Raw genomic sequence first — 27,207 nt, 5'->3', positions numbered from 1 at the left:
GGTGGTGAACGGCGAATCCGATGTTCTAAGGATCAACACACCATTGGAACCTGGAATGTAAGATCTATGAGCCAGGGCAAATTGGATGTGGTTATTGGTGAGATGTCAAGATTAAAGATAGACATCCTGGGCGTCAGTGAACTGAAATGGACTGGAATGGGCCACTTCACATCAAATGACCACCAGATCTACTACTGTGGACAAGAGGACCATAGAAGAAATGGAGTAGCCTTCATAATTAATAGTCAAGTGGCTAAAGCAGTGCTTGGATACAACCCAAAAAACGACAGAATGATCTCAATTCGAATTCAGGGCAAGCCATCTAACATCACAGTGATCCAAATATACGCCCCAACCACAAATGCTGAAGAAGCTGAAGTAGAGCAGTTCTATGAGGATCTGCAGCACCTACTGGACAACACGCCTAAAAGAGATGTTATTTTCATCACAGGAGACTGGAATGCTAAGGTGGGCAGTCAAATGACACCTCGAATTACAGGAAAGTATGGCCTGGGAGAACAAAATGAAGCAGGACATAGGCTGATAGAATTTTGCCAAGACAACTCACTCTGCATAACAAACACTCTCTTCCAACAACCTAAGAGACGGCTTTATACATGGACTTCACCAGATGGACAACACCGAAATCAGATTGATTACATCCTTTGCAGCCAAAGGTGGCGGACATCTGTACAGTCGGTAAAAACAAGGCCTGGAGCTGACTGTAGTTCAGATCACGAACTTCTTCTTGCACAATTTAGGATCAGACTAAAGAGATTAGGGAAGACCCACAGATCAGCTAGATATGAGCTCACTAATATTCCTAAGGAATATGCAGTGGAGGTGAGGAATCGATTTAAGGGACTGGACTTAGTAGATAGGGTCCTGGAAGAATTATGGACAGAAGTTGGCAGCATTGTTCAGGAGGCGGCAACAAAATACATCCCAAAGAAAGAGAAAACCAAGAAGGCAAAATGGCTGTCTGCTGAGACACTAGAAGTAGCCCAAGAAAGAAGGAAAGCAAAAGGCAACAGTGATAGGGGGAGATATGCCCAATTAAATGCAAAATTCCAGAGGTTAGCCAGAAGAGATAAGGAATTATTTTTAAACAAGCAATGCGTAGAAGTGGAAGAAGACAATAGAATAGGAAGGACAAGAGACCTCTTCCAGAAAATTAGAAACATTGGAGGTAAATTCCAGGCAAAAATGGGTATGATCAAAAACAAAGATGGCAAGGACCTAACAGAAGCAGAAGAGATCAAGAAAAGGTGGCAAGAATATACAGAAGACCTGTATAGGAAGGATAACAATATCGGGGATAGCTTTGACAGTGTGGTCAGTGAGCTAGAGCCAGACATCCTGAAGAGTGAGGTTGAGTGGGCCTTAAGAAGCATTGCTAATAACAAGGCAGCAGGAGATGACGGCATCCCAGCTGAACTGTTCAAAATCTTGCAAGATGATGCTGTCAAGGTAATGCATGCTATATGCCAGCAAATTTGGAAAACACAAGAATGGCCATCAGATTGGAAAAAATCAACTTATATCCCCATACCAAAAAAGGGAAACACTAAAGAATGTTCAAACTATCGAACAGTGGCACTCATTTCACATGCCAGTAAGGTAATGCTCAAGATCCTGCAAGGTAGACTTCAGCAATTCATGGAGCGAGAATTGCCAGATGTACAAGCTGGGTTTAGAAAAGGCAGAGGAACTAGAGACCAAATTGCCAATATCCGCTGGATAATGGAAAAAGCCAGGGAGTTTCAGAAAAACATCTATTTCTGTTTTATTGACTATTCTAAAGCCTTTGACTGTGTGGACCATAACAAATTGTGGCAAGTTCTTAGCGGTATGGGGATACCAAGTCATCTTGTATGCCTCCTGAAGAATCTGTATAACGACCAAGTAGCAACAGTAAGAACAGACCACGGAACAACGGACTGGTTTAAGATTGGGAAAGGAGTACGGCAGGGCTGTATACTCTCACCCTACCTATTCAACATGTATGCAGAACACATCATGCGACATGCTGGGCTTGAGGAATCCAAGGCTGGAGTTAAAATCTCTGGAAGAAACATTAACAATCTCAGATATGCAGATGATACCACTTTGATGGCTGAAAGCGAAGAGGAACTGAGGAGCCTGATGATTAAGGTGAAAGAAGAAAGTGCAAAAGCTGGCTTGCAGCTAAACCTCAAAAAAACCAAGATTATGGCAACCAGCTTGATTGATAACTGGCAAATAGAGGGAGAAAATGTAGAAGCAGTGAAAGACTTTGTATTCCTAGGTGCAAAGATTACTGCAGATGCTGACTGCAGTCAGGAAATCAGAAGACGCTTAATCCTTGGGAGAAGAGCAATGACAAATCTCGATAAAATAGTTAAGAGCAGAGACATCACACTGACAACAAAGGCCCGCATAGTTAAAGCAATGGTGTTCCCTCGCATATGGCTGCGAGAGCTGGACCATAAGGAAGGCTGAGCGAAGGAAGATCGATGCTTTTGAACTGTGGTGTTGGAGGAAAATTCTGAGAGTGCCTTGGACTGCAAGAAGATCCAACCAGTCCATCCTCCAGGAAATAAAGCCAGACTGCTCACTTGAGGGAATGATATTAAAGGCAAAACTGAAATACTTTGGCCACATCATGAGAAGACAGGACAGCCTGGAGAAGATGCTGATGCTAGGGAGAGTGGAAGGCAAAAGGAAGAGGGGCCGACCAAGGGCAAGATGGATGGATGATATTCTAGAGGTGACAGACTCGTCCCTGGGGGAGCTGGGGGTGTTGACGACCGACAGGAAGCTCTGGCGTGGGCTGGTCCATGAAGTCACGAAGAGTCGGAAGCGACTAAACGAATAAACAACAACTAGGTCTATAAACATAGATTGCACCTACAGGAATAGCAAGCACAGATTCCTGTATACAAGGAAAGATCCAGGTGAATTTACAGGATATCTAAAATCAGATGTTTCGGTCATATACACATACAGGTTTGCAAAATGGCACTATAAATTAAGTGATTCTTTGCAGCATTGTGGTGTTGATACATGGTCTCAACACATACGATCAAGAGCTCCTGTGTCCTTTGTATGAGTTTCTTCCCAGCAAATAACAATATGTATCATGGTCTCTACCATTAAAGTAACAAACTTTGAACTTGCTGCTTAGTTATAACACAAAGCATGGATTTGAGCTACAGTTTTTAGATTTATACTTTTGTGCCAATGCATTGTATAGTATAAAGCATGAATCTGTTGCTTCGTTGATTCAAAACCTTGATTTGAAACATATTCAATACAAAGCCAAATCACCAGGGATCCTCCTGATTTTACAGGGAATACTTCCAGGTTTGTTGTTGAATAGAAAAGTACATTTGTACCTGAAATACTCTTGAATAAGCTAAATCGCTTTTGAAATGTTTTAGACGCTTTCCAGCATTCCATTTTTAATGTTATATTTTAAAGTATGTGTCATATCCTGGCAATTTCAGGAGTGTTAAATGGCAACGGTTATTCCAATTAATCCTATTCTGGCTTATGGGCGATGGTTTTGGACTGAAATATCCCTGATTGTATTAGTCAATTGTGAATGCCAGGAAAGTGTGATCTGCTTCTCCTACATGTCTTGGCTAGGGAATCCTCAGCCATCTTATCCTCTAGGCTGAAAAAATGGAGTAGGATGTGGCAGTTGCTCCAGTCCTACATGAAGAAAAAATTCAGAAGGTAGTATAGCTAGTGAGAAGGAGGTTCACTTTCAACCTCAGAGCCTTTAGCTTATGAAAGGGTCCCCTGAGATTCCACATTGTCCTCCCTGCTTCTTGGTATCTACATAGAGCAATGCTAGATAAACTCATCTGGCCATTTGGGTTGAAGTGCCTTTAATGAATAGAAGATACAACTCTGTCTTTCCTCTCTTTAAACAGACTGTAAGAATTCTGAACGGAATACATTTGCACAAGCATTATATCCTATCAGTATGATGAGTGTTCTTACAAAATATATGATCCATGTTATAACTGAGTCTGGATGCTGATTTATTTATTTATTTATTTAAATATTCTCCTCCACCTTGTTATTCTGAATAATGGTGGCTTAATGAGTATAAAGATCAGATCCAGCAGAGAAGGTATGTTACTGGTTCCATTGCCTACGGAGCTACATTTGGCTGGCCCTGGGCGGCAGGCCTTTTCTGCTGTGGCCCCTGCATTGTGGAATCTTCTTCACCCTGAGGTGAAGTTGGCCTCATCACTGTTGGGCTTACGGAGGTCCCTCAAGACCTGGTTGTGCCAGCAGGCCTGGGGACCCCAGGGGAGAGGTGAACTAGTAAGGTGGCTCCCTTATTTTTGATATCCCTTCATCTTTTATTCTTTAAGTTGGTTTTTAAATATTTTTGATGTATTTATTTATTGTTTTTAGCTCTTTGTACACTGCCCAGAGTCACTTGTTTGTGAGATGGGCAGCTATATAAATATGAAAAATGAATAATAAATAAATAAAGACTTGAAAGTTGTGGGTTTTGCTGTTTGTGAAAGAAGGCAAAGAAAGAGCATCCCTGCCTGCAAATGGGACAGAGACAATAGTTTTCCTATGAACAAGGAACCACTAATTTTTAAACATTGTTTCTGTGCATATTTTCAGAATTACAGATTTTGAGTTAAAATACATACAAAAATTCATGCCTCTAGTGCAATGAAGACCAGAACAAAGAGATAAAGTCAAGAGTTCATCTAATCCAGCATTCTGTATTCCACATCGGTCATTTGGATATCTTCAGGGAAGTTCACAAACATGGACAGGAAGATGTCAGGCCTTTTCCAAGATCTCTCACATGCCACTAGTATTTCAGGTCTGCTGCCTGCAATTCAGGAGGTGGTACTGTATTAATTTGTCCTTAAGTGTGAAGATGCTAGTCTTCAGCACCTGACCTTCAAAATGATGTATCTATTTAAATATCATAGATAATAACTGTTCCATCTATCCTCTCCTTAACTGTTAAAGATTTTGTATGTGAACATAGCCGTAGTGAAAGCAGCAACACTCATGTGATATTTATGTATTGCACAAGAAAAGATACTTCTTTTTTTGCCAGTATGGAGTTTGCTGCCTGTCTTGGATTACTTCATTGCCTCTGCTTGGTTGCTTCAAGTTTGAATTCTACAGCTAAGGAAGAAAACTAAAATAACATGGATTTAAATTACAAAATGTGGTTACCAAGGCTGGGCAGCCAACTAGCAGGGATAACTTGGAATCCTGCCCCAAGTCTCTGCTGGTGGCCACATCTCAAGGATGTTGGCTGATCTTGAAAGCTAAGCATGGTTAGTGCTTGGATGGGGGACCCACCTGAGAATTCCAAGACTGTTGTCCAGATGGGAAATCAAAAAGGAAAAAGTAAAGAAAAAGAGGAGAAAATTCCAGAAGAAGACAATTGTGAGCCATTTTCATAACACAGTTAAGAAAATTGCATGGATCCAGTCACAGGATTCTAGCTTGTTCTAAAGGCATATTTACCTTTACTGAGCAGGGTTATGGTTTCATAGTTTCAGTGGTCCCTTTGATGGAATGGTGATTTTACAGTTAATTTGAAGAAGGCAGTGAAAAGGCCATGTTTAGCTTCACAGACTGACCTTCCCTTGTTGCTGGGAGAGGATTAAGATAGATGAGGTGCCAGTGTGTCTCATTCGCCTTCCTGTTAAAGGCTGCTTGTTTTATCAGCCAGGTGCAGTGAGGAGGGAGGATCCACGCAGTGAGAATAGATAGATAGCCTTGAATTTATCTTTGGTTGCTAACTTTCACTTGTTACTGGATAGGAAATAGAAGCAGGTGAATTGCAGGCAATAGCTTTAGTTAGACTCCCTTCTGCTAAGGAATCTAGATCAAAGCCTTCCCCTTGCTGTGGAATGTTTTCCTTATCAGCTAGCTTTAGCTAAGCGCTAACAAGCAATTAACTTCTAGAAAGCAGCCTAAGGACCAAGTAATAGTCTGGTCATGTTTTTTTCTGTTACCATTTACCAATGATCACATATTTCTTTGTTTCAAAACTGTATAAAAAGCTGTATTAAACTTTAAGTGGCAGGCTTGCTTTGCGACTTGAGTCCTGAGCGCAAATCTTTGTTTCTGTTCTGAAATAAAGTTGAATTCTTGTTTCCACCACCTTTGTATGATCTTTGGCTACTTGCATCAGGTGAAACAAACCACCCAGCTTTGGGTTGGGCCAACACCTTCCAGCTTTTGAATTCTAAGATTTCAGTGTTCTCTACTTACGACATTTAGCAACCGTTCAAAGTTACGACAGCACTGAAAAAAGTGACTTGTGACTGGTCCTCGCACTTACAACAGTTCCAGCGTCCCTGCAGTCGTGTGATCAAAATTCAGACATTTGGCAACTGGCATGTATTTATGATGGTTGCAGCATCCCAGGGTCATGTGATTGTCATTTGTGACCTTCCCAGCTGGCTTCCAACAAGCAAAGTCAATGGGGGAGTCAGATGCACTTAATGACCGTGGCAAAAAAGGTTGTAACTTTGGCTGATTCACTTAACAACCACCTCACTTAGCAACAGAAGTTCCGGCCCCAGTTGTGATCGCAAGTCGAATCTGCATGTGCTACCTACATAATATCCCCCTGTGGGGAAGATATTAAAACTTTGAGTGTCTGTATCTCCTGTAACTAAATTATGATCCATCTACTCAACCCTGACTCCTGGTGACTCCAGGGACAAGTCTGCAGTTTTCTTGGCAGTATTTTCAGAAGTGGCTTGCCAGTACCTTCTTCCTAGGGTTGAGAGAGACTGGTGCAAAATCACCAGGGCTAGAACTCATGGCTCTATTTGAGAAACCTGCCTAGAACCAATCTTCTAATCTGCTATTAAGTCACATCTTTCCCTGGACAAGAAGAGTTGATAAAGATAATACTCCGAGAAACTTCCTTAAAGTTTTGCCAGAATGCAGAGAAGGGCCAATGTGTAGATCTTGTTCCTGCTGACAATTAAACCCCAATTTCTTACTCCCAAAGCAAGTACACATACTGCTTTGACAGGCATCCTTTTATATATTTCTACAAGGAAATAGAAAAACAAAGTAATTCACAACAGCTCAGCTAGCTGTCACGTTTGGGAGGGGTCCAGGAAGCAGTGTAAGGTTTAAGTCATCAGGAGCTGTTGAAGTCTAGTGGCCCATCAGCAGAACTGATACTGAAAGATAGCCTTCAAAGCTTTCCATTTGCATTTCTGAGGCATTCCGTTTTCTGCCTAATGACAAATCTGTTTCCTGCTAGCAACAGGCAGGGTCAAACAAAGATGGAGGTTCAGGACTGGTACTTCATTGCCAGTAACTATGTCTGTCACTGAGCCCGTATCACGTGCAGCCTGTCTTCACCACACTGTGGCAGCAACTGGTTGGATGCCATGCACTTTATTATTTATTTATTTGAATTTATTAGCTGCCCAACTCCAATGGACTCTGGGTGGCTAATACATTGTCTTTTGACATGCACTTTGTTTTTCTTACCCTCCATTACCTTCCCCAAACTAATAGACTGGATGTAGCAGGCTTAAATTATTTGGTTCTTACTGCTAAGCCAACAAGTTTGCTATCTCTTCAAAAGAAAATTGGGAAGAAGAAACTTTCTTCCAGCAGAAAGAGGAATAAATTGTTGGGTATGTATAATTGTCTTCAAAGTGGGATAAAACTGCAAGCTCCTGTAGCTCTCCAGAATCTGTGGGTCTGAAATTTTCATCCCCTTTGAAAGGTTTTGGAGAGGGCCTTCAACAGCAAAGTAGATTATCTGGACTCCCCACCCCCCAAATTTCGACTGCATTTTTGTCCAATTGTTTCATGAAGCCTCCTTGCTAATATCACAGGCAGCAGAATATTCTAAGCAGGATAGCTGACTGAATATGAGTAACATAAGGCTAGATATTCAATACATTTTATTATTTTGCTATAGTGGAAAAGATGAATGCAGAAAACATGGGTTGAAACAAGTTTTATTAATATCATATCATAGATTCAAAATGTCAATGTTTTAAATAATGGACCAGAATATTGGAAATATCAGCCTTCATTTGCTTGGAACCACAGCTCCTTACTCTTTAAGATTAAGCTCCTTGATCTCTAAGGTTAAGGAGCTTTACAGCAAAATAAATTACAGCTTTGAAAAAAAAACTGATTTGCCACAGTTACGAAGAATTTTGCAGATCTTTTCAAAGGGAAATCTAGTATTTCTAGAGAATATATGTTCGCCTCTTGATTTCCTCCACCAGCTTTCCTCTGCAAATATCCACCTGCAAAGCAAAAGTATGGCTTAATTAAGCTACAAAATATGTATCTCAATATCTTTCTCACTATACTTTAAAGTTATCACAATGTGACATTTATGTCGTATCTTCTCCATATTGCTGCCCAGAGTCACTAGTTTGAGATGGGCAGCAATATAAACTGAATAAATATCAGGGTTGCCATGTTTATGTCACTTCCAAGCAGATTGCTTACATCATGCAGCAGAAGACATGCCAAAAGCCTAGGTACACTTTTAATTAATTTTTTGAAAGACTATTCAAGGCCTGAACTTATATTCAGAGACTGTTGAAGGCTGCATTCTAAGAGGAGAGCTGTGTTCATCTATGGTAACCAAAAATCAGAAGGAATCCGTCAGCATCTTTTCAGACTACCAAATCTTATTAAAAGGCATAAGCTCTTGTAAACTGCAGCTCAACTCTTGCATCAGATGCATGGAGAGCTAAATTGATTTGGAGCTAAACTGGGATGAGGGGTGGCCAGAGTGGGGAGGGGATGGGGGGAAGCCAGAACACAGGGTGGTTAGGCAGGTTACATCTGAGGCAGCTTACAAGTACCTTACCAATTAGCAGTTTGTTGAGATCTTAACAAACACAATGGGTTTTTCACATATTACAATTGCTAACTGGTAAGATGCTTGTAATCTGTCTCTCATGTAACCTGCATCTGCATAAGCACCTTGTCTTTCCTGCCTCTTCCCAATTTAAATCCTACATCACTTTAGCTCCTTCATGCATCTGATGAAATGAGCTGCAGTTTATGACAGCTTATGACCTTCTAATAAAATTTGTTATTCCAAAAAGGTGCTACCACACTCCTGCTTCAAGGCTTCATGTTTCTCATGCAACAGCTGATGGATTACTTTTTGGGGAATAAAGGCACAAGGTTTTAATTCAGTCTGCCTCAGTACAATTAGTATCATTTTCTAACTTTACTGCTTGTGTAAAAACAGTCATCTCATTCAGTATCACAACATGTTCTACAAAAGGTCACTTTGCACTACATCTGGAGGAACTGAGGTGTATACATGTTGGAAGTCAAGAACAGGAAATGAATTTGTAATGTGGAAACTATGATAATGAACAGGAAATGTGCAATTATTTACTGCATCTCTTATAGACAACTATCTTCTGTTGGCATTTAACTTTTAATTAAAAAAAAATCATTCCTAGAGCTGCTTTATTTCAAAGCAAAGCCCTGGCCTCAGGCTGTACTATACTTATTTTCACACAGTGCCCCTTGGCTCCATGCAAAACTCACACATTCTCATCTACCAACACACAAACACACAGACACACACACAAATGGAGAATGACTTAATCAATCCGTTATTAGACAAAATCAAAACAGTTACTTTTTGTTGGGTCTTGGAGGATGATTTCAAAACTCCTAAAGGAGCCCAGGGGCACTGAAAATTTGCAAGCCCTACATTTTAAGTGCAAATGTATGCTTTTCTTCATGGTCTTTGTGCATCACAATGTGGTTTGTCCTTACACGTGGACTGTTTGAATTTTCTTAGCTGAGAAAAAACCTGCATAAGTTTAAGGAAGCCTCTTTTGCTATCACTCCAGTTCCTTTCATCTGCTGCAGTAGTAACATCTTTATAACTTTTCTTTAAGGTACTACTTTTTTTATTTTCCCCCGAGTTGTTATTCATCACGATACAGTACTCTTGGGCATTTTTTCTCACCTTTCTTTTCATATATCCTTGAAGGCTCTTGTCTATCTGTGAAATATGGCAGCGCAATAGCTCCCTTCAATCAACACCACTTGTAGCTCCTATCTTTGTGTGAGGGCACATTTTCAATTCATGTGCTCTCTGCCACTTCCCAGGGCTTTCAGGCCAGGGCAGGTATTACTGACAAATCCCTTATAGCCATGCTCAATTTCAGGAAACTTCTTCCAGATTTGCATGGCCTCACATTACATCCTGACCTCTTTTAGAGGAAGTAAGCTTCCTTCTTTTTAAGGGAGCCACTGAACTGGTGCTACCCTGGGATTGTGACCAAGGGTTTCTTCCTATCTATCTATCTTGGCAGGAAGAAACCCTTGGTCACAATCCCAGGGTAGCACCAGTTCAGTGGCTCCCTTAAAATATATATATGATATGATATGATATGATATGATATGATATGATATGATATGATATGATATGATATGATATGATATGATATAATATGATTTTATTTATTTGTTTGTTTGTTTGTTTGGTGGCTTTGGGTGAGTGTTGACTCTCAGTGACTGCCTGGACTAGTCCCTGCAGTTTTCTTGGCAAGATTTTTGGAAGTGGTTTGCCTTTGCCTTCTACTTAAGGCTGAGAGAAAGTGACTGGCCCAAAGTCACCCAGCTGGCCTATTTTACTCTCAAAAAATGGGATAGAAATCTTTGTCCTTAACCATTTTATCATAGAACTTCCTTCCTGGGCCTTTGATTGCTTTTTTAAATTTGTAAACAGAGTTAATCTATATGTGTCTATTAATGGTTGGTGTTTAATTTCAATATACTGTATGTAGACAAATTATTTAATTTTACAGGACAGAGACAAATTGAATCACAAATTCAACTGGGAAACTAATCATCTTAGGAGAAGCCACACCCAAAAAAGCAAGAGAATTCCTAGAAGTTTGGCATTCTGACAGATCAGCCATTAACAGACATATATAGATTAACTTTGTGTAAAAATGATTAAGAGACAAAGAAACAAAGGCCCATGAAGGAAACAAACAGCCTGGAGCACATCCTTTCTTATCACACACTCAACAATCAACAGATAAGCAGGAACCAGCACAATCAGCAGACAATACAATAAACTGAGCCAGGTAGGCCAATCAGAAACAGGCACCAACAAGCTGTAACAACCCATTAAGACAGGTAGGACAAACTGCCATACATAAAAATCTAGCAAACTTCATTCCTTCCTGTCAAAGCACTGATGATGTTACCTAGATTAGTGATGAAATGTCTGCAAGAAGAAAAACCAGCTCAGATAACACCAGAATCTAACAGTTCCTGCTTTTAGTTGAGCATTTAGTCTGGTATCATGCCATAACCCTAAAATAAAATGGCATGCACACCTCTTCTCTGGTAACCACATCACGCAATTTGACAACTCCATCCTTTAACTCTTGCTCTCCCAATATGGCAACAAGTGGAATTCCTGTTTCCTCACAGTACTGCAACTGGTTCAGTAGTTTGGGATTTTTCTTATAGAGAATCTCTGCCTGGAAAATATGGTAGAACAGAGGAAAAAGTTAGTAGGCCATGATGGAAACTAGCCTTCATTACTCTGGCTCCAAAACTTCTGATGCTCATCACAGTTTTTCTCAGTAAAGAGAGCTAGCCAGAGCTGCCAAGATGTTCAGAAGAAGGCATGGAAGTCTTCTTTGATAGCACAGCAGTTTGCTGTGGTATTATTCCTTTTGCTTTTTAAAGATTCTTTGCTGTGGCAATGTTTGAGTTCATGAGTTACTCATAATGGAATAATCAATCAATCAATCAATTTTATTTCAGGCATAGACCAGCATGCAACTAGTAACATAACAATCAAGCTAAAATAGACATAAAAATAAGTCATATTGATAGCATAAAATAAGGTAAAGATGAAATTATTAAGGTAAAATTACAGATATTAAAAAGCAAAGGAATCCTATAACATTATAATTAATTTTAGAATGAATAATCTAAATACTATAAATAACTAGGGCAAATAACTATAAAAGGATATAAGTAATACTAGAATTTGTAAAACACTACAAGAAAATAAAGCTATGCTAGCTTATATTATCAAATCAATTTTTATTCGGTCCTAGACCAGCAAATAAAACAGAAGATTCACATCTGATTAGAATAAAAGAAAAAACACTTAACATTCTAAAAAAACTAAGAAAAAATATAGAGCAATATTTAGCTGTGGTCAATGAAGTAAAATCAAATTGAGCAAACTTTCAAGTTCTTCACTATTGTTCATTAGACTACGCATTAAACAAAGCCTTTGATGTGGTACGTATGTTGTAGATTTATTTAATTGGCTCAAGCTTTCCTTGATGTTACAGATCATACAAAATCAAATTCTTGCCCAGTGGTTTGGATGTGCGTGCGCACACACACACACCACTACTGCTCAATATTTTCTTTCATGCGAAAGGTAAATTATTCCTTAGTGTTCCTTAGTGTAGGCTTTTGAAAAGGAGAAAAAAAGCCATTTTAAACAAGCTCATTATAAGACATCAGAGCATACAGAAGAATTTGGTACAAAACACTGTTTGTCCTGAGTGCAAAACTTTCAAACAACTGAAACATTTCTTCTGAGCTGCAATGTTTCTAGCTCTGAATGTTTTACAAACCCTCTTCCCAGGGTGGCTGAAAGCATCCTCCACTGATGGAACACACCAACTAAACTTCAAACGATCGAACAAATAATGTGTTCTATTGTACGGATATTCCCATAGTATTAGCTGAGAAGTGAAATTCTTGCTGCATTATAAGATGATCAAACTGATACTCTTAATGGGACCCAAACTACCAGGTTTTAAATAGAACAGGTTGCAGGTCTATCTTACTGAAGAGCTCTATTGCATCAGATATACTGTTTTAGATTCTTCACCACTTGGATTCTTTATTTTTACTTCTGTTTATATTATTTTTTAGTGTATTTTATTCTTTGTATTTATGGTGATGGTTTTAATCGATTGTTGTAAACCGCCCAGAGTCCTCCGACGGGAGGAGATGGGTGGGGATAAATTAGATAAATAAATAAAATAAAGAAATACTTAAGATTCTTTCCTACCAAACTCAGAGATCTAGTCTGGAATTCTAAGACCCTGATATAATTAAGTTGCACCTTAATTCCTGAATCCCACAGCTCAGACACGAGCTTTAGTCTTTCTTCAATAAGTTTCTTTTGAGCAGATGCTACAAGCACCTGGGTCTCTGTTGTTCGGATTTTCTCTTCAGAAGCCTGAAGGAGAAAAAAGAGTTGAGAGAGAGATTTATGGAAAAATACAATAATAAGAGAATCACTACAATTCATACTTGCAACCTGGATGGCTCCCAGGCCTTGGGCTGGGGTTGTTGGTACCCCTTTGTTGGATGTCAGTTGTTGGGGGGATGTTTCTGGGTTTGCCATTTTGCTCTTCTTTCTTTTTCTTTATCCAAGTTTGGTTCTGTGGTTTGTTTGTTATATTGTTTTGGTATACTGTGAGCCACCCAGAGTAGTTCGGAGTTGGGCAGCATTAAATTGAATAAATAAATAATAATTAAAAAAATATCCTGGCACTACTGTAGAAAATGGGTGCTGTGATAGACTGATAAACTGTGATACAAGTACAAGGAATTGATTCTTGATCCATCTAAGGATTACAACCTGATATCCTTCCAAATAGTCCTTACTCCTTAAAAAGATCTCATCATCTTGGTACACACCAAGGTCATTCTACACACTTCTACACACTTCACTAGCTGCCACATCAAGCATTTAATTCTTTTTAAGTCTGGGAAAAAATATAAGGATGGACACGAACATTTATACAATTATGGGTGATGTGATGGAGATAAAAGAAATAAAAGAAAGCTGTGACACTGTCATTTTATACTTTACACACATTTTATACCAATATTGATCAGTATAGCTGATTAATGTAAGAATGAATACAATCAAAAGAACATCATACAATAACTTTGCCACACTTTTTATTCTAAGCCAAAAAACGGTCTAAACTTTAATGTTTAATTATACAGAGGATACCCAAGTCATATGAACACTTTTTCAACTTTACTATACAATGACTAAAACTTTCCAAAAGTCTTCAAACATTGTCTAAATATTTATCTTTTTGATAAACTATTAATATACTTTAACATTTCCATATAGCTGCAAAGACTTAGGATGTGGAACTTATTTTTGCAGAAGCTACTGTATGCTGGTTCTTCTCAGCAAGGATAGTTCTTCTTTATGGAGCTTAATGGCTTCCATCAGTTTCATGGAATACATATTAGGCTAGCTAACATACAATACCCCAAAATTGTTACTCTAATATCTCTCTCTATACATTTGCTTAAAGATCAGAAACTTTGCATTTAATTTCATTAAGGGTCAGTGAATAGACGCTATCTAGAATAAGTGACTGATTAATTTTTGTCATGGATGGGGAGGAACTCCAACTCAACCCTAGCAAGATGGAGAGGCTTTGAGGTTTTGGTTCCCCTGGATCTGGTGAGGTATCATCTCTGACTGTTGCTGGGGTAGAACTGGATTTGCAGCTCCTGCTCAAGGAGCAGGTTGCAGCTGTGGCTAGGCAGTCATTACACAGTTTAATCTTGTGTGCCAACTGCAGCCATTTCTGGACCAGGAGGCCTTGCTCACAATCACTCATGTACTGGTCACTTCTGGTTGGATTACTGCAACATGCTCTACATAAGGCTGTCCTTGAAGAACACCTGGAAATTATAACTGGTCCAGAATGTAGCAGTAAGTGCAATTCTGGGCACTCCACTGTTTGCTCATATTACACTGCTGCAGTGCAAACTGCCCTGGCTTCCAGTTTCTTTTGAGGTGCAATTCAAGGTGTTGGTTATCACCTTTAAAGCCCTAATTGTTATGGGGCCAGGCTATTTGCGAGACTGCCTCTCCCTGAGGGTATCTGCCATTCCACCAGGTATGCTCCAGGTCCCTTCCCTTAAATGTTGTCTTAGTGGGATCTAGGAAGCACACCTTCCCTTCAGCAGTCCCTGCCTTGTGAAAGCAGGGACTTGTGAAAGCCCTTCCCCCTGAGATCCAGCAGCCCCTACCCACCTAGTCTTTCAGAAAGTCTTGAACAGCTTGCTGTTCCTAGAAGTGTTAGGATACAGAGAGGCTGGAGCCCAGTAAAGTGGAATGATGATGGGGGAGAGGGAATGTTGCCTTTGCGAAGTTTCTGTTATGGTTTGATGTTTTTAATTATCATTTTGTGAGTCGCCAAGGGTTATGGTACATAAGATTGGTGGCAGCATATGACTTTTAAATGTATCTGTATCTGTATTTATCTATCTTTGGGAGCAGATAGCAACATTTGGTCATCTGAGATAGTGGTCTTGAGTGCTGCCATGGAAAATGGCTGTCATGGGGGTATAGTCATTTACAGAACATCAGTTTTACCAAATGCAAATTAGTAATGATGACAGACAAACAACCTGACTGCAAATAAGAAGTGGGTCCACAACCCAATACACAGTACTTGAATTTGGACTTAGTTTTCGGACACAAGAGAATTTCAGATGGTACAGAACACAGAGGCCCAGAGAGAAAAAATACTAGAGACGTGGAAAATGTTCTGAGAAGGAAACATTTTAATTTCCTGACATGGGCCGTTTCATCTCTGTTCTTTGATCAAAGTAGATGTCTGGCCGCTTAGGATATACTTGGCCAGAAGTCAGAACATTTTGACTTAAAACATTTTACCCACTTCTAGAAAATGCCACTGTAAAGAACTGGTACTTCCCTGTAACTGATGTTTGAGGGGTCCATGAATTCAAACTCAGAGATGCAGACAGTGTCCTTGTCTGAAACACTCCAGAACTAAACGTTTTTGGCAGGAACCTTATCTCTACATAGACTGACACACAGACCTCTAGAACTGGGAGACTGAAACAATCACTTAGGCCGTATGAATTCAGAGATGACCACTTAAATAACATAAGGAAATAAACAGCTCTTTTTCATTGTGATTTCTGTAAAGCACACATATGAATGAATAATGTGCTCCATTTCCTGATGATAGGCTTAGCTGGCTATAGAGCCAAGGATGCAGGACCGCCTTTGCTGAACCTGTAATGTTTTATAAATATGGATGGATGGGAAACTACTGATATGGCCACAGCCTAAGTGGAATAATCTCTAATGCCTTCTGGATATGGTACATCAGCTAACTAATAGCAAAACTGTATGGAGGCAACAAGATGGAGGCTGAAACAAGATGAGAAATCTCTCTTGCACCCTTGTAACAAAGGAGTCTGTCCTCTGCATATAAAATGCAGCTTCTCCCATAATCCAATTTATGCAGACAGCTCTCCAAATGTATGACAGGATTTAGAAGGTACATAGGGAGAATCATATTTTGATTCATCTGGTATTCAATACCGTCATGAACAAAAAAGAAGTACCTAGTCCCAAAACAGAGTGCCACTTTGGTGTAGTGGTTATAGGCACTGGACTAGAAGCTGGGAGATCAGTAGTTCTCCTTTCAGCACAAAAGCAAGTCACATGCTCTCAGCTCTAGGAAGAAAATGCTTACAAACAACTTCCAAAATGTTGCCAAGAAATCTGCATGGTGCAGCTTTTATTTCATTTGTTGCAAGCAGACTTGTATCTAATCACAGACAAGCTTTCAAGTAGGAAAAGCAAGCAATCATTACCTCCATTTTTTGTTCCATAATGGAAAAGATCCGTTCAATGCCAATGCTGACTCCAACACAAGGGACCTTCCGACCCTTGGGATCAAACATTCCTACTAACCCATCGTAACGGCCACCTCCGGCAACACTGCCAACACCAACAGACTCCTCCATATGATCGTTTGGTTCCTGGAGAAGGATAGCCTCATATATCACACCAGTGTAGTAATCCAAACCACGCGCCAGACTTAAATCAAAGGAAATCTGTAAAACAATTTTAAAATCTCATAAGCGGAACAGAAATTCCCAACTCAGTGTCATTAGAAGAGCAAAGAATAGCATTTTACCTGATCTGAAATGCCAAACAGATCCAAATATTTGAACAGCTGTTTCATTTCTTCAAGCCCTTCCTGGGCCAGTTTATTTTGTGATAGTTTTGGATCTTGGAGCAATTGTTCGATCAAACTCAGCCCACCTGTGGAAATGAGACATGTAGGACAGATGTTCTGTGTGAAAGATGCAGCAGCAGCAGCAGCAGCAGCAGCAGCAGCAGCAGCAGCAAACCTTTATGAAAACTTATTCCATTCAACCCTCCTTTACTTTCTCTCTCTCATATGCAATGCAATTTCATTTCTTCTAAGACTGAAATATATACAAGTTGAAGTAGGCACACTGTACAGATAGATCTTGCTTAACAATGCTAATGGGGACCAGGAACACCGTTGTTAAGCAACGTGGTCGTAATTCGAAAAACCACGTGACCAGACTGCTTAGCAATGGCAGTTCCAGCAGTCCCAGTTGCTCTCATTAAATGAGAACTGTATGGGTCATTAAGCAAGAACCTCATGTGACTGTCACTTCCGACTTCTTCCGGCTTCCCCATTGACGTTGCTTGTGGGAAGCTGGCAAGAAAGGTTGCAAATTGAGATCACATAACCATGGGACACTGTGATGGCAAGTATGAAGTCTGGTCATAACTATCACTCATTCAGTACCATTGTAAGTTCAAAGAGTCACTGAACAAGTGGTTGTTAAACAAGGACCACCTGTATTTATACAGGTAGACCTTGCTTACCAACTGCCTCATGCAGCAACGGTTCAAAGTTATGAAAGTGCTGAAAAAATAAATTTGCAACCAAGGTGCGCATTTATGACTTTCACAGCGTCACTTTCTCTCTTAGTCACATGATCCCCATTACACTCAGTATGCGTTGTCCTGTACATGACGTATCTTTTTTTTTCTCCCTTACAGAGCAGAGAGATTGGAAAGGATTACAAGAGAGTAAGGAGCCACACAATGGGGAATACACATCAAAAGGAATGTGCTAGTGCTGGCAGCCACAATCGTGCTAGGCAAACAGCCACTTTGTGTGTCTATTTACTCTCCTGTAATCTCTCAGGTACTACCTTGACCAGTGATGGGATAGAAGAGAATAACATCAGTTTTTGGCTTGCATAGAGAGCCAGAATGTATCTCACCTGTTTTCATACTCACCATGGAGCCTTACATATTCACCAATATGATCTGCAATCTCTGGTGCCAATCCCTTCTCTCCAACCATCTCATTTTTTACATCCTCCCAAGCCATCTGTAGACAAGATCAAAGCTATGTAGACTCTGCTTCAGTGAAGGATTTTTCTCTTCTATTAGCCTGAGATAATCTGGAACCATATTGTTTCTTCCTGTTTTTTATTTATTTATATTTCAAATTTCGATCACCGCCCATCTCTCCTGAAAAGGGGATTGTGGGTGGTTTTTCCTACTCTAATTCTAAATACTCCTGAATGTAGAAGACTAGTAATTTTCAGAATATTCTATTCAAAAACATGCAACAATTGGGAAGAAAAGAAGGCAGGAAAGGAAAATTATTTCTTTGAACAGAATCTTTAGGAAAAAGATTGAAAATGAAACAAATAATATAGTAACGTCCTACAATATTTCAGATGTGATTGTCCCTATGGGGCAATCACATTTGAAATATTGTATTCAGTTCTGGTCACTGCATCTCAAAGCTATACTGTAAAGCTGGGAAATGTGCAGAAAAAGGCTACCAAGATGATTAGGGGCCTAGAACAACTACCCTACAAGGAACTAGAACAATCTTTGGGATACATCTAGATTGGCACATGTGTCACCTCTCTTGTGGGAGCGCATTGGTTACTGATTTGTTTCCAAGTCCAATTCAAGGTGCTGGTTATCACCTTTAAAGCCCTACATGGCTTGGGGCCAGGTTATTTGAAGGTCTGCCTTTCCCCAGTTACATCTATACAACCCACCAGATTGGGGAGGCAGGGTATGTTACAGGTCCCTCCCATTAAGGAGGTCCATCTTGAGGGACCGAGAAGAAGGGCCTTCTCCATGGTGGCTCCCTTCCTGTGGAACATCATCCCTGTGGAGATAAGATTGGCCCCCACCTTAATATTCTTCTGAAAGGCCCTGAAGACATGGTTTTGCCAGTGAGCATGGGGATCCCAGATTGATACAGAGCCCATCAAGTGGTTTGTTTGAATATATTGTTGTCTCCGGGGGAGTGGGGGTGTAGTGGGTTTTGTATTTGGGGTTTTATTTCTGTAAGCCACCTGGAGTCACCATGAGTGAGCTGGGCAGCCATATAAATTTCATAAATAAATAAATAAATTTTAGTTTACAAAAAAGGCCGATAAGAGAAAAATCTAAAAGAAGTATGTGAAATTATGGATAGCATGGAAAATGTGGACAGGAAAGCATTATCTCTTACAATATTAAACTTGAGGTTATCTAATGAAATTCAAGACTGTTAAATTTGATTGTTTTACACAATGTACAGTGAAAACTACAGAATTTATTGCCATCAAAAGTGGTGATAGCCAATGATTTAAATTGTTTTAAAACAGAACTAGACAAATTAATGAAGTATAGCTAGTAGTCTTATTTGTTGTATACTAACTGCTAGTTTACATGGAAGCATACCTTATACAGTGCATTCGGAAAGTATTCAGACCCCCTTCACTTTTTCCAATTTTGTTATGTTGCAGCCTGATACTACAATCGTTCAAATTCATTTTTTTTCTCATTAATCTACACTCAGTACCCCATAATGACAAAGTGAAAACAGAATTTTAGAAATGTCTGTAAATTTATTAAAAAGGAAAAACTGAAATATTACATGTATGTAAGTATTTAGACCCTGTAAAACAACATTTGAAATTTAGCTCAGGTGCCTCCCATTTCTCTTGATCATTGCTGAGCTGTTTCTACACCTTGATTGGAGTCCATCTGTGGTAAATTAAATTGACTGGACATGATTTGGAAAGGCACACACCTCTCTATAGAAGGCCTCACAGCTGACAATGCATACTGTATCAGAGCAAAAGCCATGAGGTCAGAGGAACTGCCTGCAGAGCTCAGAGACAGGATTATTGCAAGGCACAGATCTGGGGAAGGCTACAAAAAAATGTCTGCTGCACTGAAGGTTCCCAAGAGCACAGTGGCCTCCATAATTCTCAAATGGAAGAAGTTTGGCACAACCAGGACTCTTCCAAGAGCTGGTCGCCTGGCCAAACTGAGCAATTGGGGGAGAAGAGCCTTAGTAAGAGAGGTGACCAAGAACCCGATGGTCACTCTGACTGGGCTCCAGAGATCCCGTGTGGAGATGGGACAAAGTTCCAGAAGGACAACCCTCACTGCAGCCCTCCACCGACCTGGGCTTTATGGCAGAGTGGCTAGACGGAGGCCTCTCCTCAGCGCAAAACACATGAAAGCCCACTTGGAGTTTGCAAAAAAGCACTTGAAGGACTCTCAGACTGTGAGGAACAAGATTCTCCGGTCTGATGAAACCAAGACTGAACTGTTTGGCCTCAATTCTGAATGTTATGTCTGGAGTGTTAATGTTTTCTACTGCAGATTAAGGTTGCTATGATAACTAATCATTTTGGCCGGGTGAAGAGGTTGAATTCAATTGTCTCCTTTTCACGTGTTAATGGTTGCAGCACCTGGGGGGGAGAAACTTGCCTGGACTTGTTTTAGTTTCTGTTCCTCTCTGTGCAGACATGTAGAGAGTCAAGCTACTCTCACTGAGAGCCCAAGACTTTTAAATATGTTTTGCTTTCGTTTTGCTTTCTGTAAATAAAATTATTTTTATAGAAATGCCTGGTGTGTCACTTTTCTGATCTCTCCTGGGCCAAAGGCTTTCCCAGCAATCTGCCAACATGGAGGACACCAGGCACCGCTCATCTCCTGCCCAATACCATCCCAACAGTGAAGCATGGTGGTGGCAGCATCATGCCGTGGGGGTGTTTTTCAGCAGCAGGGACTGGGAGACTTGTCAGGGTTGAGGGAAAGCTGAATGGAGCAAAGTACAGATATATTCTCAATGAAAACCTGTTCCACAGTGCTCAGGACCTCAGACCGGGCCAAAGGTTCACCTTCCAACATGACAACGATCCTAAGCACACAGCCAAGACAACACAGGAATGGCTTAGGGACAACTCTGTGAATGTCCTAGAGTGGCCCAGCCAGAGCCCTGACTTGAACCCTATTGAACGTCTATGGAGAGACCTGAAAATGGCTGTCCACCAATGGTTCCCATCCAACCTGATTGAGCTTGAGAGGATTTGCAAAGAAGAATGGCAGAAAATTCCCCAATCCAGGTGTGCAAAGCTTGTCGCGTCATACTGAAAAAAACTCGAGGCTGTAATTGCTGCCAAAGGTGCTTCAACAAAATACTGAGTAAAGGGTCTGAATATTTACGTACATGTGATATTTCAGCTTTTCCTTTTTAATAAATTTACAGACATTTCTAAAATTCTGTTTTCATTTTGTTATTATGGGGTACTGAGTGTAGATTAATGAGAAAAAAATGAATTTGATTGATTGTAGTATCAGGCTGCAACATAACAAAATGGAAAAAAGTGAAGGGAGTCTGAATACTTTCCAAATGCACTGTATACCAGTTTTCAAGGAGCTTTGGGGGTTTTATAAGAGGAATGGACTTTTAGGGGCCTCAAGGCTCTTGATAACTCCTCTTTAATTTATTAGCACAGCTGTTGTTATTAAACAGAGTTACAAGTCTAGCATCTACAATTCTAGCCTGTTCATCTATTCAGGCAATTTCTAATGTTTACCTGTCAAGTAAGCAAAGCTAATTACAAAGAAAATGAATAGGCCTTCTGAATTTGTAGGAGGTAAGACACAGTAGCAATTATAAAATCAATAACCTCTTATTTGAATTCAGCTCTCATGATCATTCTTCAAATCTGACTACAGGCGGTCCTGAAATCAAATCTATAATTGCCATAAACCCAGGCTATGCTACAGCATAAAGTTTCACTACAGAGTAGATTTATATATTCCAAGAAAATTGGCTTCTCTCAATATACTGTATATAGAGAGAGGGAAAGGAAAGGAAAGGAAAGGAAAGGAAAGGAAAGGAAAGGAAAGGAAAGGAGATAAGATGGGGGAGTCTCATTTGGCAGGACTAATATTGCCAGTAAAAAATAAAGAAATGCTACCACATGAATTTCCTTCACTATTGTTACAACTGGGGAAATACAGGTAGTTCTCAAGTTATAATGGCAATTGGAACTGGAATTTCTGTTGTAAACCAAGATGTCATGTGACTGTACTGCTTAGCGATGCTTAGTGATGGGTCATTAAGCAAGCACCTCCTTGCAACTTCCTGCCAGCTTCCAACAACCAAAGTCAGTGGAGAAGCCAGCAGGAAATCCCAGGTGGCTCACAAGCAGGCCGGAAGGCAGGTAAGTGGCTGCTGCTGGGTGGGACAGGGAGCGAGGGGGGGTGTGGGTGGCTGAGGAGGCATGGTACGAGTGCAGCAAGGCTTGGGGAAGGTGCATGAGGGTGCACAGGAGGCGCGAGCATGGCACGGCTTGAGGTGGCTGCTGCCTGGTGAGAGAGGGTGCACAAGTGGCTGGGGAGGGTGTGTGGGTGGTGCGGCATGAGCACAGTGGGGTTTGGGGTGGCTGCTGCCGGCTGGGGAAAGGTGCATGAGGGTGCACAGGTGACCAGGGAGGCGTGGTGCAAGTGCAGCGAGGCTAAAGGAGGTGTGCAAGTGGCCAGGGAGGCATGATGTGAGCACAGCGAGGTTTTATTGTTATCATTGTCTACCACCAGAGTCATTGTTGAGATGAGCAGCTATATAAATTGATTAAATAAATAAATTTAAATATCTGGTGGCCCTAAGAAAAAATAGTAGGCTCTCAGCCTGAAGTAAAATGGGAAACTATCTCAGCCACAGGTTGCAAAATACTCTACAACACTCTAGAAAAGACTTAGAACCCCCCAAACCTGACATGAACATACTCTAAAATTTCAACTTGAACTCCCCCCAAACATTCCATGTATGAACTCTCAACTTTTTTCTGCCACTCTCAAAGAGCAAGTCATTGCTTATTCTACTTATGAGAAAAATGTTCTTAGGAGTTTCCTGTGTTTATAGAATGGATGGAGCATCTGCAGTCTTCTAGCGTGGCCATGGGCACATCTGGCAGGCTATGGATGAATCTCCAGAAAAATTTCAAGATCACGCTATGAGCAATGTGGGTACCTATGGTCCTTGTGGCACAGGTTTTTCCCCAGTGGCATCCACAGACAACCCCCCTCCCCAAGCTACATGACAGAGTTGTTTTAAAAGTTAAAGTACTTGTTAAACATGATTTTCTAAAATGTTATAGTTTTTAAGATAAAAATTAATAAATAAATTAGTTATAAATAGCATCACAGTCAAAAGCCTATCTGCAGAGAAATAAAAGACGGGTGTATAATTTTATGATTAATATGGACAATTATTATATGCCCTCACCATTTTAGTAATATTTGATAATCTCTACTCTCACGACAATCTTCACCTAATTCTTTATTAATTCTGACTTATAAATCTAGTGCATCCTTATTTATAGTTATGAAAAATGAGACTGGATACTGTGGAAAAAAGCACTGGAATAATCTTGACATTGAACATCACCATATATTTCTCAAAACCTCCCCCTGCCCCCTTAGGTTTCACTGTAGTCTTGAACTTCAAAATTGTCCTTCAGGAGATATAATTGTCCCCATTGGGAAATGCTGCTATAGGCTAAGGGAACCATTTAGCTAAGCTAAGGGTTTGGATCTATAGCACAGCTACACTGAAAGAAATCTATATCCCTTCCTTTCTTCCCGCTCATTCGAAATCTGTAAATAGAATTGAAGATTGTTTTTCCTTAAATAATAAATGTGAGATGTAATGCAAACTTATTCTTTGCTTTTCAGACTGGTTCTCTGAATTGTCAAGTCTACTGGGAGACAGATCAGGACCCTGTGATCTGTCTTACTCAGTTCATACGATCTGAAGAGAAACCAGAGTATTATTCAGTTTCATTAACTCCTTCATTAAAAGTTATCTCTTTGAAATCAGAACCAGAAATATTTCTGGCTGATGGGTTCTTTCTCATCACAAAGCTTCTAGATTAGAATGGATTGTTTACGAGCTTTGCCTATAAACCAGGGGCAACCCATAACCTACCACCAGCACTCTGAGAAATTTGGTAGCTGAATTTTGGCTCCACTTCCCCCTAAAAAACTAAGTGTGGGAATAGAATGAGACCCCTTGCTATCATTTCCACCTTAACATCCTGCATAGGTTCAGTTTTGGGGCTGATTCTGGCCTGCAGATTTTGGCATTTTTTCTCTGGAAAAACTCATTTCCCAGTCTTAAAAACCAGAGAAGTGGGGGGGGGGAGAGGGGGGAGAATAAAAAATGTTCACCCCCACCCCTTCTGGTTAGATGGTTTTCTGAAGCAATCTGGAAGGTCAGGAACCTAAGTTGTGGCCCCTGACCCCTCAACAGTTGCCCATCCCGATGTCCTTATCTACCTTCTTGAATGCTGAAGTTAAATTATGTCTTCTTTCCTGTTGTAGCTTCTGTAACAGCAGCCACAAGAATGCTGTTGCATTTTATGGCCGATGACTATGATGGCAAAATATATTTCCCTGGGTTTTCTAGTCACTTGAGTTATTATTCTGTTGTCCTAATAACAAATTCCTTACCTTGTCTAACTTGTCTACAGTGGAGCAAATGGTCCGGAATTTGCTGTCTGGAACCCCACAGACTGCAAACACCCCATCAAGGATGCGCCGGTCATTGACCTAGAAGGAAGTTGAGATGTTTTCAAACAGCAATCCTAATTCTCTTGGCAGATTTTGATACTATTGGTACGTTTCCTGGACTATTTGTAGGTTGGACCTTGGAGCACTGGTTTACAGCGATTCCAGTCCTTCTCACTGGGCCACGTACTAGGGACTACTGGATGTTTAATCTATTTTTACTTCCAGTCTAGGAAAATTTTGAGCATTCTTCTGGCATACCTAATTCTACTTATTTGCATGCTTTTTGGTTAGATTCTCCCAGGAACTCAAAATGGTATGTGTAATATTCCTTTTTCAAAATTTACCCACAACAACTATGTGAGATAGACTGGACTGAGATACAACTGGTCCCAAATCATCCAGTAGCTACTATGGCTGAAGATGTGCTTGCATTAAGATCTTTCCAGAACTTCTTTTACTTTCTGCAGGATAGAAATGAATGGCTGGGACACCAATATTGACGAGTAAGCAGCAATACTCTCACTCCAAAATGCGGGCAATTCTAGTTGCCATATACAAATACATATAAAAATCATGTCTCAATAGTTAAAGTATACCGTTTGTTGCCAGAAATCAAAGAAAAATACAAGTAGTAATTGACTACAATCATTCTAATGCTTGAATCACAACTGTGAGAAAAAAAAAATAGACCTTGGCCTAGGTCTTGTACTCACCTTGATGAGAAAGTCGCCTATTTGTAGGGCACTTAGAATCTCATGCACAATTTTCAGACACTCAGCATCAGGGATCATGATGTCGTAGTGTCCAGCAATGTCAAAATCCTGGGTTACAAATTGCAGATAAGAAAATCCATTAAGTATAAACTGTCCAGCAGTGAACCAGTCATTGCCTGCATTGCTCAGTATAGAGGAGCTATCGTTGCAAGTCTTGGAATCAGAAAAGCAGTCCTCTGGGATTTGACATACAGCACACACTGAGGCAATTGGGATTGCTTGAGGCTAAACCCTCTACATCCTCCAGTGACGCAAACTGCTTACTGGAGGGCTAACTGTCTGCATTTCTGAGACAGACAAATAAATAAATCCCAGAGTAGCCTACAGGAATGGGACTTCTTTAGGCATCTGTCTGTTTTTAATTGCCCCCATCCATAATCATAGGGACAAGTCTGAAAAATGAGCATGAAGGGATGGAAATGGGTAAGGTCCTCTGACTTTACTACAATAACTGCCAAATGGCGTTACAGCATTTTTTTTTATTCTGATAGGGGGAAGGAAAAACAAGGAAGCGATGGCTTCCCAGCCTCCTCTGCAGTGCTTGGGAGGACTCAGAAAACGGCTACTTCGCAACTAACTGAGATGACCAATGTCTGGGAGTAAGTAATGGAAGTGAATGTCTCTGTTACATCACCTAAACACAGCCACAGGATCTTAAATTACTTAAATCTGGCAAACAATGAAAAAAGTGCTAAATGTAAACAGAGAAATCAAGATCAGGTAGTATTATGAATATAGATAAAGGCAAAACGTAAACTAAGTGCTGTTTTATGGCACATGATTGCTGAAAATGACTGTGTTAAATCTGTAGGCGATGTATTCATATACTGCCATTAATGCGCATGATAATGCACATGATAGTGTAAAATGTCACGTCAGCAGAAAAAAAAATAGCCACATCCAACATGTTTAAAACAGAGATTCTGAGTCCTATAAGATTATTCATTTTCTTCATTTATTCTAAATCGTTTATATCAAGAAAACATCAACATTTTCTCATCACAACCATCTCTCTTATTTCTTTCACATAGTTAAATAATTCTACCCGTACTATGTTCTTACATGAGAGATTCCCAGATGTCTTTACACAATTTTGGAGAAAAAATCAGTATTACAATAAACTTTAGAATAAGACATATATGGTTATTATATAAAGACATCTATATACTGTACTGTGTTACTATCATTTATTCTGATAAAATTACACTGGCACATATGGAGGCCATTTCAAATTTCACTGGGGGAAGAAAAAAACATTATTGTATAGCAAGGATGGGAAATTCATGGCCCTGTGGGTGAACCTAGCTTATATTTCCCAGAGTGGGTGTGATCAAACATTCCGTGTATATGTGTAGATTAAGATTTAAGGCACCGATAGCCACCCTGAAAAACACTGAAAGCCTCCCAAAGATGTAGAATGATCTGCTCTCAGTATAAATGTACATTGCACATGGCAATACCCCCCTTCCAAGGGGTAAACATTTCCATGGAAATTGATAACTGGATTCCTTGGTGCTCTCTGAGCTTGGTTGTTTGCTTGCAGACATTTCATTACCCAACTAGGTAACATCATCAGTGCTAGCGAGTGTGGGGGTAGTTTTCTCCTTGGTAGTTCCTTGATTAGGGTATTGTTTTCTATGTGATTGTATGTCTGCTTGATTGTTTGTCTCCTTGGTAGTTCCTTGGTTAGGG

General features: G+C 40.1%; 1 protein-coding gene across 2 annotated transcripts in view; it reads right to left on the bottom strand.

Annotated features, from left to right (window-relative positions):
* Positions 1–7,966: 7,966 nt before the first annotated feature.
* LOC134493842 (histidine--tRNA ligase, cytoplasmic) overlaps positions 7,967–27,207 on the bottom strand; it is a 41,126-nt gene continuing 21,885 nt past the window's right edge. For both annotated transcript variants that reach the window (XM_063298642.1, XM_063298643.1), the window contains exons 6-13: positions 25,456–25,563; positions 24,683–24,781; positions 18,155–18,248; positions 17,007–17,134; positions 16,681–16,923; positions 13,133–13,249; positions 11,367–11,513; positions 7,967–8,279 (exon numbers count right to left, since the gene is read on the bottom strand). In XM_063298642.1, the coding sequence (XP_063154712.1) occupies positions 8,220–8,279; positions 11,367–11,513; positions 13,133–13,249; positions 16,681–16,923; positions 17,007–17,134; positions 18,155–18,248; positions 24,683–24,781; positions 25,456–25,563 (996 nt within the window). In that variant the 3' untranslated portion in view covers positions 7,967–8,219. The remainder of the gene's footprint in view (positions 8,280–11,366; positions 11,514–13,132; positions 13,250–16,680; positions 16,924–17,006; positions 17,135–18,154; positions 18,249–24,682; positions 24,782–25,455; positions 25,564–27,207) is intronic.

This window comes from Candoia aspera, chromosome 3 (genome assembly GCF_035149785.1).
Source record: "Candoia aspera isolate rCanAsp1 chromosome 3, rCanAsp1.hap2, whole genome shotgun sequence".
NCBI lineage: Eukaryota > Metazoa > Chordata > Lepidosauria > Squamata > Boidae > Candoia > Candoia aspera.
This window is presented reverse-complemented; position numbering and strand designations above follow the sequence as displayed.